The following is a 13,686-nucleotide window of genomic DNA, read 5'->3' on the forward strand; positions in this document are numbered from 1 at the left end:
TGCTCAGACCTATTTTTTTTTAAAAAACGGCATCAATGAACACGAGTGCATGTTGGTATCATGCTTATCTTGTATGATCTAGTTTACCGGCAGTAAATTGTGAAGAGAGCACCAGTGAATGCCGTGTGGGGCGAAATTAATCATTTTCATTAAGAATAAACTTATAACTAATGCATTCAATACATTTTTTTCAATTTATTCAATTTCAATCAATCATTTATCGTAGCAATTGTACAAAATAAAACTTTTTACTTTTACACTTTCTATCGAATGTAAGGAGTTAACAATACTTCATAATAGTTAGTGTATATTAAAACCGTCAGGGGATTCAATTTCTGTTAACGAGAATGCCGTAGATGTTTCTGGCATTCGAAACACTCTATGGCACTCGTTTGTTACAATAAAAAATTCATTTAATTATAAAAATATATAAAAAACTCTGATTTTTGATTTATTTTTAATTGACAAATATTTGATTTGTAAATTTAAGTTATTGTTTAGAGAAGAAATGAACAAATGACTTTTAAAAATGGCGCAGTAATTATTTATCTGCGTTGAAGTACGCAACAAGCAGCAAGTGACTATTCTCAATAAATGTATACTTCAGGTCATTGTTGTCGTTGCCTTTTCATACACCTGATGAGATATTCTTGTCAAACTTCAGTTGATCACGACTTTTCGTGGGCGATTCATTCATTATTTATAATTGTAAATCTTTTTTAAATATTTTTTAAGACAAAAATGTATTTTTTACTCACTTTTCGTTCGAATAGTAAGTGATAACTGTAATTATGTGGATTTGAAAGTTGTGAAATATACCAACAATATGGTATATGTGAATAATAATGAGTCCATTTGGTAATCGTTTGTAGAGTGAGTGTTGCAATAATACAAAATGAAAGTTTCACTCTAAACAAGAAAAGTATTATTAATTAATAGTAAAAATAATGATGGAATTTCTGAAAAAATAATTGATAAAATGTTTATTTGATGAAATGAAAAGGCATAATCCATTTTTAACAATAAAAAATAATTGATAATGGCTGTTGGGTATCAAGTATCATTTGAGACACAGGTGTCTGTGAATAACAAACAACAGCAATTATTGTCAAGTACAAGCAAGTGGAGTCCAATTTACTGCTATTTTTCATGATAACTTGTTAAAATAATTTTTTATGCCCACTTTTTATGCTTTAATTTATTTTTATATAAATCATTTACACCTGTGTAAAAGAGTCTTCCGTGTTATTTTTGCATAAAAAACAAATATTTTGAAAAATAATATTAAAATAAATTTTAAAAAATGACTTTATACTCTCTACTTTTAATCTTAATTCTTCTGGTGACAATTACGTATTCAGCTGACTTGGCTATTGAAATACCTGGAAATTTAAGTCAGAGAGAGTCATGGTACCGTTTGGATTATAGTCCACCTGTCGGATATCCACCACCAAACACAACTATCGCAGCAACAGACATTGGAGACGTGATAAAGTTTCAAAATGGTTTACCAGGTACTAAATACGAGTTCTGGTTATATTACAGCAACGGAACACTTCACGATTGGTTAACTTGGACAGCATCAATCACAACAGCACCAGATCCACCATCAAACTTGACAATTCTTGTTAGAAATGGAAAAACAGCTATTGTTTATTGGGCACCACCAAGTCAAGGCAACTATACGAGTTTTAGAATCAGAGTTCAAAGCTTTAATGATGCAAGCAATCCACCATCAACTACTAGAACAAGTGTTATACAACCAGATAATATTCCTTATACCTTAAGAGATTTAATTCCTGGTGCAACATACTCACTTCAATTGTTTACCGTGCTAGATGCTAAAGAAAGTGTAGCATATACCAGCAGAAACTTCACCACGAAGCCAAACACACCAGGAAAGTTCATCGTTTGGTTCAGAAATGAAACGACATTGCTTGTTTTATGGCAGCCTCCTTATCCAGCTGGAATTTATACTCATTACAAAGTGAGTATTGAACCACCAGATGCTATAGAAAGTGTATTTTATGTTGAAAAAGAAGGTGAACCACCTGGACCAGCTCAGGCAGCTTTCAAAGATCTTGTTCCTGGTCGAGCTTACAACATATCAGTCCAAACAGTGTCTGAAGACGAAACATCAGCACCAACAACAGCTCAATATCGAACTGTACCACTTAGGCCACTTAATGTTACCTTTGACAAAGCTTCAATTACCTCCAGTAGCTTTAGAGTCTATTGGAGTCCACCAAATGGCACCTCAGAATTTGATAAATACCAAGTGTCTCTGGGAAGCAATAGAAGATTTTCTCCAGTTACCAGAAATAGATACGAGGAAAATAGCAACATATGGAAGTTTAAAGACTTGGAAGCTGGAAAGACTTATCAGGTTGTTGTTAAAACCGTTTCTGGTAAAGTCACCAGCTGGCCAGCAAGTGGAGATATCACACTCAAACCACTTCCTGTGCGTGACCTACGTGCCAGCATTGATGATCGTATGCTTGAAGTCTCATGGAAACCTGACAATACTTCCACCCAGGACAGCTATCGTCTAGAGTACCATGAAGTGGATTCCATCACTTCTATCAGTGGTGACAGCAACAGTTTGACTACCGAAAAAACCAACGTTATTCTTGAAGCGTTGCTTCCTGGAAGAAATTATACTATTATTGTCCAAGCCATCAGTAATAAAGTAGAGTCTAATGAAACAATCATCTACCAAGTGACGAAACCTTCAAGTCCGATCATTGAAGATTTGAAATCAATTGAACGTGGATTAAATATCTCTTGGAAAAGTGATGTTAACTCGCGTCAAGAGAAGTTTGAAATTACTCATACAAGAAACGACACTGGAGAAAGTGCGACAACACTCACAACAGAATCTCATATTATTTTAGAAGATCTTTATCCAGGTGCTGGATATGAAGTTAAAGTATTTGCTATCAGTCATGGATTAAAGAGTGAACCTCATGATTACTTCCAAGCAGTGTTACCACATCCACCGCAGCATCTTAGAATTAACAAAGTTAACAATAATAATTCAGTGTTTGTCCATTGGAGTCCACCAATAAATTCCCTGTTCTCTGAATACACAATCAGGTACAGAACTGAAGACGATTCCAGATGGATTAAACTTCCAAGTGTGAAGGAGACTGAAGCTGAAGTCACTGACATGACACCTGGAGAAAAATACACCATTCAAGTTAATACTATTAGTTTTGGCGTTGAAAGTTTGTATCCTCTTCAAGTGAATCACACTATTCCACCAAATCCAGTTGTCAACATTACCCCCGTCGTCGACTCAACTAACGTAACGCTAGAATTCTGGAGACCTGAGGGTAGGATTGAGCTTTTTATCATCACCTGGTGGCCTGTGGACAACCCAAGTGACTGGAGATCAAAAAATGTGTCAGGAATAATCAACGTTGATGATGAAGATGAAGAATTTTTTGCTGAAGAAGAAAATAAACTTGAAAGATTCATCATAGAATCATTGATGCCAGGAGTAAAATATGGTTTTTCAATTTCCACAACTTCTTACAACCTCTATAGCGATCTTATCAACATCACCGCTCGTACGATGCCGTTGATTCAATCAGAGGTAGTGATTGTTGTTGATAGAGATCTGCCTGATTCATTGACCCTTCGTTATACTAGGACTCCAATTCAATCATCAAGATTCGACCTGTACCGATTTAGAATCAGCGACAAAGAAAACACCACCAAAGAAAAGCTTAGAGATGATGCTGATACCAAAGTGACCTTCAACAATCTCACTCCAGGGAAGCTTTATAATGTGACAGTATGGACTGTGAGCCAAGGAATTCAATCAAGACCTTTATTCCGTCAAGACCGACTTTATCCTGAAGCTATCACGGAAATCAGTGCTCTTGACATCAACGACACCAGTATTACGCTGACTTGGGATGTACCTGATGGCGAGTTTGATGCTTTTGAGGTTCAATATATCAATAGTGATGGGGGTTATAGTCAGAATATCACTTTAATCAACAGAATCACCATTTCAGACTTGAAACCTCATAGGAATTACACATTTACATTGGTAGTTTGTTCAGGACACTCTGAAAGTCATCATCTACGACGTTCTCATCCAGTGAGCGCAAGTTTCACCACTAGTGAATCATACCCAGGAAAAGTCGAAAAGTTTTATCCAACGGATATTCAACCGAGTGAAATCAGTTTTGAGTGGTTTTTGCCAAGCACTGAATTCAATGGAATTATCAAGAAGTTTACTATCACTTATGGTCTTGATGGATCAACGCATACTCAAGTCAAGGATTTTAAGTCTAATGAGTTAAGGGGAGTTATCAAAGGTCTTGTGCCAGGGAAAGCATATTTATTCCGAATTCAAGCAGAAACCAGGGTTGGATTTGGTCCGGAAACGATATGGAAGCAAAAGATGCCGATTTTAGCACCACCAAAACCTCCCACTCAAGTCGTACCAACGGAAGTTTGTCGCAGCAGTACCACAATACAGATTCGATTCAGGAAAAATTATTTTAGTGAACAACATGGAGCTGTTACTTCATACACGATTATTGTTGCTGAAGATCACAGTAAGAATGCCTCTGGTTTAGAGATGCCAAGTTGGAGAGATGTTCAGGCTTACAGTATTTGGCCTCCTTACCAAGTAAGTCATTAATCATTAGCATTGATGATGAATCAGAATTTTTCAGCATAACCATTAATTTAAATCTAGTATTTTATGATTATCTTGAAAAATATTAGAGATATAAAAGCTTCAAATAAAAATTAAAGAGAATTTCAATTTTGCACTAAAAAGTCTTGAGACTTGGTTCTCTATCTCTTATAGTTGGATGGTAATTTGATGATAAACATAAAAAAAGATTAGAAATTGATTACCCCCATCTTTACCGTTATTTTATAGCTCAACTATAGGAAATGGGAGTTGGAGAGTAATGACCTTTTTTGTATAAAATGAATAGACCTTTAAGTTTTATTTGAAACTTTTTCCTGTATCTTTCATAGTTTTTAAGATAATCACAAAAAATTTAGTTTAAGACGCCTCGAGCGGAAAAATATAGATATATAAAAGTATATGAACTTTTGCGCACTAATTTTAGGCAAATAAATAGATAAAATAAGAAAATATATATAGGAAAAGATTCGCGCAACAGCAATTTATGGAATGAAACGAGATGAGGACGATTGGTTGAAGAATAAGCAAAATATCCGAAATTAAAAATCTAAAGCAATTTGACAGATTGTTTTTCATATTTCTAACTCTCACTCGTTTACATATGGCCGAAAAACAATCTGTCAAATCGCTTTAGACTTTTAATTTCGGATATTTTGCTTATTCTTCAACCAATCGTCCTCATCTCGTTTCATTCCATAGATTGTTGTTGCACGAATATTTTCTTGTCGATATTTTATTATTTTATCTACTTATTTGCCTAAAACTAGTGCGCAAAAGTCCATATACTTTTATATATCTATATTTTTCCGCTCGAAGCGCCTTAATATGATTTTTTTTGCTAAGATAATTGATACCATAAACCTGTCTTTTGTATTCAATGAAATTTCATTAATCCATTTATTCCCTAGGTCATGGAACCATATTACCCATTCAAAAACAGTTCAGTGGAAGATTTCACCATCGGAAGTGACAACTGCGAGAAAGTTGTTGGATATTGTAATGGACCTCTAAAATCTGGATCAACATATCGTGTTAAAGTCCGTGCTTTTACTGCTCCTGATAAATTTACAGATACAAGTTATAGTTTTCCAATTCAAACAGGTAATTAAACCGTTTTATTTCACTATTCTGTAGCTTTTTAATCTAAAAATTAATAAAATAAATTAATTCACTAAGGATTGCTGCTTATGGCAGCAGGTGAGGGCTTGAAATTTGTTTCTTTTATCACATAAAATCCATTGGTGTTCTTCATAAATTTAATCAAAAAATTACTTTTTAGACAAAGACAATACAGCCATAATCGTTGGTATCACAGTACCAATTGTTTTATTGCTGACATTACTGGGAATCGGATTATTAGTACGTAGACATCGAAATCAGTTACGAAAAATTACAGAACCACGTGGAAATGGGCCGACAGATAACCTATCACTTCCCGATAGTGTTATTGAGACTAATAGACCAATTAGGGTGGAAAACTTTGCTGAACATTATAGAATCATGAGTGCAGACTCTGATTTTCGTTTCTCAGAAGAATTTGAAGAATTAAAACATGTTGGCAGGGATCAACCTTGTACTGCTGCTGATTTGCCCTGTAATAGACCAAAGAATCGTTTTACGAATATTCTGCCGTATGATCATAGCCGGTTTAAACTTCAACCTGTTGATGATGAAGAAGGATCTGATTATATTAATGCTAATTATGTTCCTGGCCACAATTCTCCGAGAGAATTTATTGTTACTCAAGGTAAACTATTGACATCAAATATATGTGATAATTATTGTCATTCTTCAAGCAAATTATAGTGATGAATCAATGTAAATGTCAGAATACAGTTGATGGTAAGTTGTAGTTGGTCTAAAGTGTGATGAATACTTACTGAATATATTTAGAAAATTGGAGGAGGTCAAAAAAATGTTTGGAATCAGTAAATAAACTGCTATACATTTTTTAGTCTCTTGTCAGCAGAGTTGGAAAATAAAAATTTTCCAGCATGGCTAAAAATTTCATGAAATATTCAAGGAATCGGTAAAAATGATCAGCAGCAATCAAAACAGTGTTTCACACAAAAAAGGTTCTTAGACTTTATTATTTATTTCTAATAGTTTCGCTGCAAATTTTGATCTTCATTGTCAGTTTACAGTTAAACTATAGAAGATACCGAATAAAGTCGAGGAATTCTTTTTTTTAAATTAAAATACCTGTAATTTTTATTCAAAGAATGTTTTTATATTTTTTATAGTTTTTACAATAATCACGAAAATCTGGGTTCAGTGTAATTTTTTAGTCTTACTCTTTGTCTGGGATGAAAGCCGTATTTTTACCATTTCTCACTATTCCAACAATCCTAAAAATATTTTCCGAAATTCCAAGCAATACTGAAAAATGCCGATTTTAATAGTCATTAAATTATTATTATTCGAATCCTACAGTATTATTATGATGTACACAATAAGTAGAGAATAAAATTAAATATTGTTCAATTAATCTTCAGGTCCACTTCATTCCACACGAGATGACTTCTGGAGAATGGTTTGGGAAAGCAATAGTCGTGCTATTGTCATGTTAACACGATGTATCGAAAAAGGAAGAGAAAAGTGTGATCATTACTGGCCTATGGATACTCTTCCAGTCTATTATGGCGATATTTGTGTGACTATTTTGAATGAAACCCGATATCCTGATTGGAGTATTATGGAATTTATGCTTTGTAGGGTAACGTATTTATTTTATATATAATCAATTATCTTTTTTTAATTTCAAAAGTAGCAGATGAAATCATTACATTCAATTAAATCTAGGATTTACAGCTTTTTTCAATGAAAAAAAATTATGAAGAATAATTTAAAAACCCGAAGCTACTGGCACTATGGAGAAGAAATCGATAGATTAAAAAATTGATATTAATCGATTCAAGTATATTCGATTAATCGTATTAATATTGATTTTTTGAAAAAATAAATGATTATCAAATATTTTGTAATTCAATTTTTGAAAAATTCGATAATTGATTGTTATTTAATTGATCAATATCAATCAATTGATCTTTTAAAATATTGATATCTTCGATACAATTAATTTGTAAAATTACAATTTATGAATGTATGTATTCGATTGTGAACGATTGATTATTGTGACTTAATTTTTTGCAAAACTTGACCAAACTCGCGAATATCTTTATTTATTAAGAAATCATTTGTTTTATAAAAAGCATATTTTTAAATTTTCTAATATTTTTATTAAAAAAAGAAATTTCTTTAATTTTAGGGTGACGTCAAGCGGGTTATTCAACATTTCCACTTTACAACCTGGCCAGATTTTGGAGTACCAAGTCCGCCTCAAACACTGGCGCGTTTTGTGCGAGCATTTAGAGAACGAGTAAGACCAGATCAAAGGCCTATAGTGGTTCATTGCAGTGCAGGAGTAGGCAGAAGTGGTACTTTCATAACTCTAGATAGGATTCTACAGCAAATTCAAGTATCAGATTATGTTGATATTTTTGGTATCGTCTGGACTATGAGAAAAGAACGTGTTTGGATGGTCCAAACTGAACAGCAGTATATTTGTATCCATCAATGTCTTTTAGCTGTGCTTGAAGGACAACAGGATACTACTGGACCTCCTAGAGAAATTCATGATAATCAAGGATTTGAAGGTAGATATTTGGATCCTCTTCTACAGTTTTTTAAGAATATTTTTAATAAATTTTCTTCTTTTTTTGATTGTTAAATTTTATTTAGACTTTTATTTTTCAATTTTGATTATTTGTACAAACATTGAGTATTGGTATTATTATTTTTATTTATTTGCTGTGTAATTATTTTTTTATTCTCATAAGCATGAGCTTCATTTTGATTTCTTTTTCGTTGAAAAATACTAGGTGACTTTTGAAAAATTTATTACATGTCTCATGATCTTGGATCATACAATTTTATGTGGATAATAAGTTGTTATTGATATTTATTACTGAACACAGACATTTGGAGTCCACCCAGTAATTGTTGTTGGTCACTTTTAGAGGAGAGTCACTAATATTGTGAAATCGGGACTTTTCAGTATGGCCAAAAATCTAAAGAAGCATTCTCAAAGTTATTAAAAATCAATTACCTTATGGAGAGGGTGAGACTAACTTTAAAAGAAAAAAAAAAAACAAACCAAAATCAATTATTGAGACTGTATGTTGTATTTTTCATGGTTTGGTTGCAAGATAACGATCAAAATTGCACAGTTTATTTTCTATCTTTATAATTTTTTACCAGCAAAACAATGAAAGATAGAGGATCAAGTTTTAGGATTTTTTTTGTGTAAAATTGAAAGATCTATAATTTTCATTTGAAATTTTTTGACACTAATGGAAAAAAATGGTAACGAAACCAGTTTTTTCTAATTATTGCTTAAACTATAGATGATACAGAAAAAATCTATGAATAAAAGTTGTAGATCTGTTGATTTTACACAAAGAAATCAACACTCTTCAACCCCTATTCCTGATTGTTTAGCTCCAAAATGGCGACAAAGTTGAGGATGATCGATTTTCAACCATTTTTTATCTTTATCATTGACTTGTAGCTAAACTACAAAAGAGAATGAAAACTAATAACCTTTTTTTCTGTAATTCATATGGTTTTAGAACATTTCTTGAAATTTTGAACTATGCTGAAAAATTCCGATTTCTACACTTGGCTGGTTAGTCAAATAATAACTTTACATTTATTAAAAAATATTCATAGACTCCTATGTATAATTATTCCTATTATATTATAAATAAGAAATTAATGTATGTTAATGTATAAGATCAAGTGTGGTGATGGTGATAACGAATAAGTCAATTCCCAGCTTTTTATTCAAAATTAATAATTTATTTATTTCAATATTGATTAGAATTTTTTGTAAATATCTGTCTATGGAATAATTGTCGGTTATTGTGGCTTAAATAGTAAGATAAATATCTGTTTCCTTGTTCGAAATGTCCTTGGAATTTAGGAAAAAATCAAAGCTCGCCTGAGAACTCAATCAATCAAGACGAGGAGGAAAGGTGATGGCCTTCAGAGCCTGGGTCGAATGAAAATGTGGGTAATTTGGGATTTCTATTTATGATCTTGGTATTAACAACATTCTCTTTTCCTTTCCCTTTTGCATGTTTGTATTAATTCATTTCAAGTTTAATTAACATAAATTCACTTCAGCTTGCTTATTTCACACAAAAATTACACTTTTAAAAATGTTTTGTGATTAACTTTTTTCTTTATCATTTTATTTTTTCTTATCTTTATCCGTAATTATTAATTTAATTGAGCAGAACTTTCATTATTTCCAGCTGTTTTTCCACTAATGTAGTGTAATATGATTGAATTTTATCACAATTTTTTTTGAGAATTTCAACATTAACAAAGAGTACAGCTAATATTATTCATATAAAATAAATTAATCCTTTTTACTAACAATATTTAATTGATAAATAATAATGTTATTTAAATCATTAAAAATGAAAAATTATTAAATATTTTTTTAAATTATTTTATTAATGATATGTATATATATATATATATATACATATATATTTTGATAAACAAATATACTGCATTGAATAATATTTATTTGTGTAGGGTCAACGCACTAGCAAATAATTGAGCAAGGGTATTTTTTTTTTTTCGTTAATCGTTAATATAAGCATTATCGTCATGGTTCCTACAAAACTTGAAAAAATCTGTAAAATCAATGAAAAAATTTAAAAATAATATGATGGTTTGACGGTAAATTTGTGCAATTTTTTGACCAATTTTCTCTGCAGTATATACAGTAAAAACTTGGTTTTTTTAAAAAAAGTTTTCTTCATGGAAAAATTAGAGAAAAAACTTAGTATGCGAAAAATGCATTTTATTTTTAATTTCTTACATATTGTTTAATTACTATACAATAGGCTTTATCTATATCTTAGCGAAACATAGAGTTCGATTCCAAAATTACATGCAATTGTATTTAAGAAAACTGTACTGGCACAGAAGTGCCTTTGAGTTTACATAAAATCATAAAAAACACCTTTCATTGTTGTTATTGATAAGTAAATAAGCTTGATTAACATAAGATAACAAATCTTATGTTGAGGCGAAGAATAATTCCGAACGCATATATGAACATCCGTACATATCCACAAACATACATCTACTCAAAAACTATTGTATTCGATTCTGGGAACCTTGAAATGTGGAGATTTGTCAAAATTTGGGATTCGCACAATCGGATCCATTACTATAATTACTGTACTTCCCACTGGGAAGTTAAAATTACAGAAAAATTCCGAGTTTTTAACGTAATTTAACAGAGAAAATACGGTCATATATCAGCTAAAAAATTCCGCAATAAAACTACATTTATACGGTAACTAACTTTAGGAGTGCATAAAATATAAACGATCTTTTGAACGACCTATCTTCAAAACTCTAAAAATAATTAATAAAATTTTGAAAGAAAATCGAATACACCAGTAAATGATTAACATGTTTAGTAAATCAATATATTACTAATATATTTTTGCGTTGATCCTATGAATTCATAAACCAGAAGTGAACCCAAAAAAATTATTTTACCCTGGAAGAAAGGGTAAGAAACTAAGAGAGAAAATTACTCTTAATTCGGCTTTTTTAGGATTTTCTTGAAAATTATGAAAGACATGAAAAAATGTTTGGTACAAAAATTAAAGGGCATTTAATTTTACATAAAAAAGATGACTACACTTTATCTCTTACTTTCGATGGTTTAGCAAGTAAATGAAGATAAAGACAGACAAGCGTTGAGACTGATGAAAAAAGATAATCGTAAATCTCGTTTATTATGATTATCTGAAAAATGATGAGAGATACAGAAAAAAGTTTTGAATAAAAGTTAAAGATCTTTTAATTTTGCATGAAAAATTCCCAAGATGTGGTCCTATATCCCTAATAGTTGGATGGTAATTTGATGGCAAAGATGAAAAAATGTCTTTGAGTTATCTACAAAAGAAAGAGGCCAAAGTGTTATAACCTTTTCTATTCAAAATTACGGGCCCTATATATATATATATATATATATATATATATCATTCAAAACTTTTTTTTATATCTTATGTAGTTTTCATGAAATTAAAATCAAAGTGATTTTTTTTATTAGTTTCTCTTCTTAAAGCTGGGCTTTACTTTGGTTTCCCTGAAGAAAATCCCAAGGAGTCGGGAAATAACTAATTTATTAGCCAATGTTCAATTATATCCATTGATTTCAGCATCAAAATAAAGCCTATTTCACGTAGAATACCGCAATTCAACATTTTATTCTATTAATTTATATTTTAATATAATTTAATTAGAAAGAAAATTGTCATTGAATTATTACTAGATTTTTCATGCTTCATCGCCGTCAAAAGAAAATAATTAATTTTTTTCTGATTTCTACAATTTTTTCGCTGAAAGAAGTTATCTGCCGACATCCTTGCCACTTTCTATATTATAAATGAAACCATTTTACATAATAAAACGCAGTAATTAGGATGTATTTTGTCATATCATCTTTCAGGTGTTTTTTACTACTGCTAATAGGAAAAAGATTTTAAGTAAAGCCTAGCCTTGAATGGGGCGGGAGTATCCCTTTTAGCAGTAAAAATAATTTCGAACAACTTTAAGGCTGGACTGCAGCCAGATTTCTCCGAGAAAATATTTAGCAAAAGTTCTTGACAGACTACGTCATCAAAAATAAATGTTTTTTCTCGATTCAAGTATTAATTGAAAGTCAAATTTATATTCGAAAGTGTCAGACGCCAATCTTGTTGACATATCAATATAAAAAAAAAGAAGTAAAAAATTTATATAATTAGTCTATATTAATTAAGAAATAAAAACATGCACCCATAGAATTCTGAAGTGTCATGACGGATGTACTTGTCATCAACTGGCCAATGGAAAATGAATTAGTTGGTAATAACTACTGCATTATAAATTATTGTTTGCCACTCTGCATGCCATTTTTTTATATATGAATAAACAACTTTTACGTGATAAGAACGAACAAATAGCCAAGAATAATTCGAGGTGATGTAAGATTACTATAGTCCAGCCTTAAGGGTATTTCTCAAGAATTTAAGTGATGCTGAAAAGTCCTTATTATTCAAGGGCTAACATAACTAGACCATTCAAAGTCAACCGTGATAAAACTTTGTGTTTATTAATTCTTATATCACAAGATGTTACAATTTATCTCAGTAGAAAAATTAAAAAAAATAAATAAAAAATGAATTAATTTATTTCAGATGACGAAGGAATAGCAGAATCAGGAATGTAAATTAACGGCAAGATATGAGCTTAGAATATGATAAATAGCAAAGATAAAATGCATAAAGCGTATCTATTCATTATTTGAATTAATCGTTGAACTTTACGTTAAACAGATATGTCTGAGATTGTGTAGTATTCGATCAACTCAAATCTCCGTCCAAAGAGCGTAAAAATTGACAAAAAAGCGATGGATTTGATGAGTACTTAATAAAAACTGCATTTTTTTATAATTTAATTATTGTTTTACAATGGTTGGATTTATAAAATCGTCACATGTTAAAGGTTGACATGGCTCGATGATATTTTGTAATAGAAATTTATTTATGATAATCAGAGCCTACCGAAAATGACAATTAGTTGAATAATTATTACTTTTAGTTAAATGAAATTTGTTAATTAATTATTAATAAAGAAAAGGAAATGAATTTGTACATATCAACAATCACATTAACTATTGTTATGGAAAATTAGTGTTGTAAAAGAAACAATCGATTTAGTAAGATAACTATTGTGTCTCTTGAACAATCGATATTGATTAATGGATTTAAGAGCATTCGATTAATCGAATTAAAATCGATTACTTTGATAAAAAAATTTTTCAACAAATCTCTCATAATTGTAATTTTTTTCAAATACTTGGTTAAAAAATCGATTCATTGACTCTTTCAGTACATCGATTATTACGAGTTCATTATTTACATCATAAA

The 13,686-nt window shown here is 30.8% G+C and overlaps 1 protein-coding gene across 4 annotated transcripts; it reads left to right on the forward strand.

Moving 5' to 3' along the window:
* Positions 1 to 631: 631 nt before the first annotated feature.
* Ptp10D (Protein tyrosine phosphatase 10D) lies at positions 632 to 13,401 on the forward strand. Of its 4 annotated transcripts, XM_035088545.1 has the most exons (8): positions 632 to 4,648; positions 5,587 to 5,779; positions 5,855 to 5,875; positions 5,958 to 6,425; positions 7,174 to 7,394; positions 7,947 to 8,334; positions 9,663 to 9,748; positions 12,955 to 13,401. In XM_035088545.1, the coding sequence occupies exons 1-7, from the start codon at positions 1,304 to 1,306 to the stop codon at positions 9,716 to 9,718; spliced, it is 4,692 nt and encodes a 1,563-aa protein (XP_034944436.1). In that variant the 5' UTR covers positions 632 to 1,303; the 3' UTR covers positions 9,719 to 9,748; positions 12,955 to 13,401. The 4 variants fall into 4 exon arrangements, with proteins under 4 accessions (XP_034944436.1, XP_034944438.1, XP_034944437.1 ...); XM_035088547.1 differs by lacking the exon at positions 9,663 to 9,748; XM_035088546.1 differs by lacking the exon at positions 5,855 to 5,875.
* Positions 13,402 to 13,686: the final 285 nt, after the last annotated feature.

Source organism: Chelonus insularis, unplaced genomic scaffold (assembly GCF_013357705.1).
Source record: "Chelonus insularis isolate UGA/USDA-ARS -01 unplaced genomic scaffold, ASM1335770v1 contig_50_pilon, whole genome shotgun sequence".
Taxonomy (NCBI): domain Eukaryota; kingdom Metazoa; phylum Arthropoda; class Insecta; order Hymenoptera; family Braconidae; genus Chelonus; species Chelonus insularis.

Coding starts and splice junctions, on each gene's coding strand:
- Ptp10D (XM_035088545.1), top strand. CDS start 1,304: ATGACTTTATACTCTCTACTTTTAATCTTAATTCTTCTGGTGACAATT. Junction 4,649..5,586: donor GTATTTGGCCTCCTTACCAA/GTAAGTCATTAA, acceptor TTTATTCCCTAG/GTCATGGAACCATATTACCC. Junction 5,876..5,957: donor ATTGCTGCTTATGGCAGCAG/GTGAGGGCTTGA, acceptor ATTACTTTTTAG/ACAAAGACAATACAGCCATA.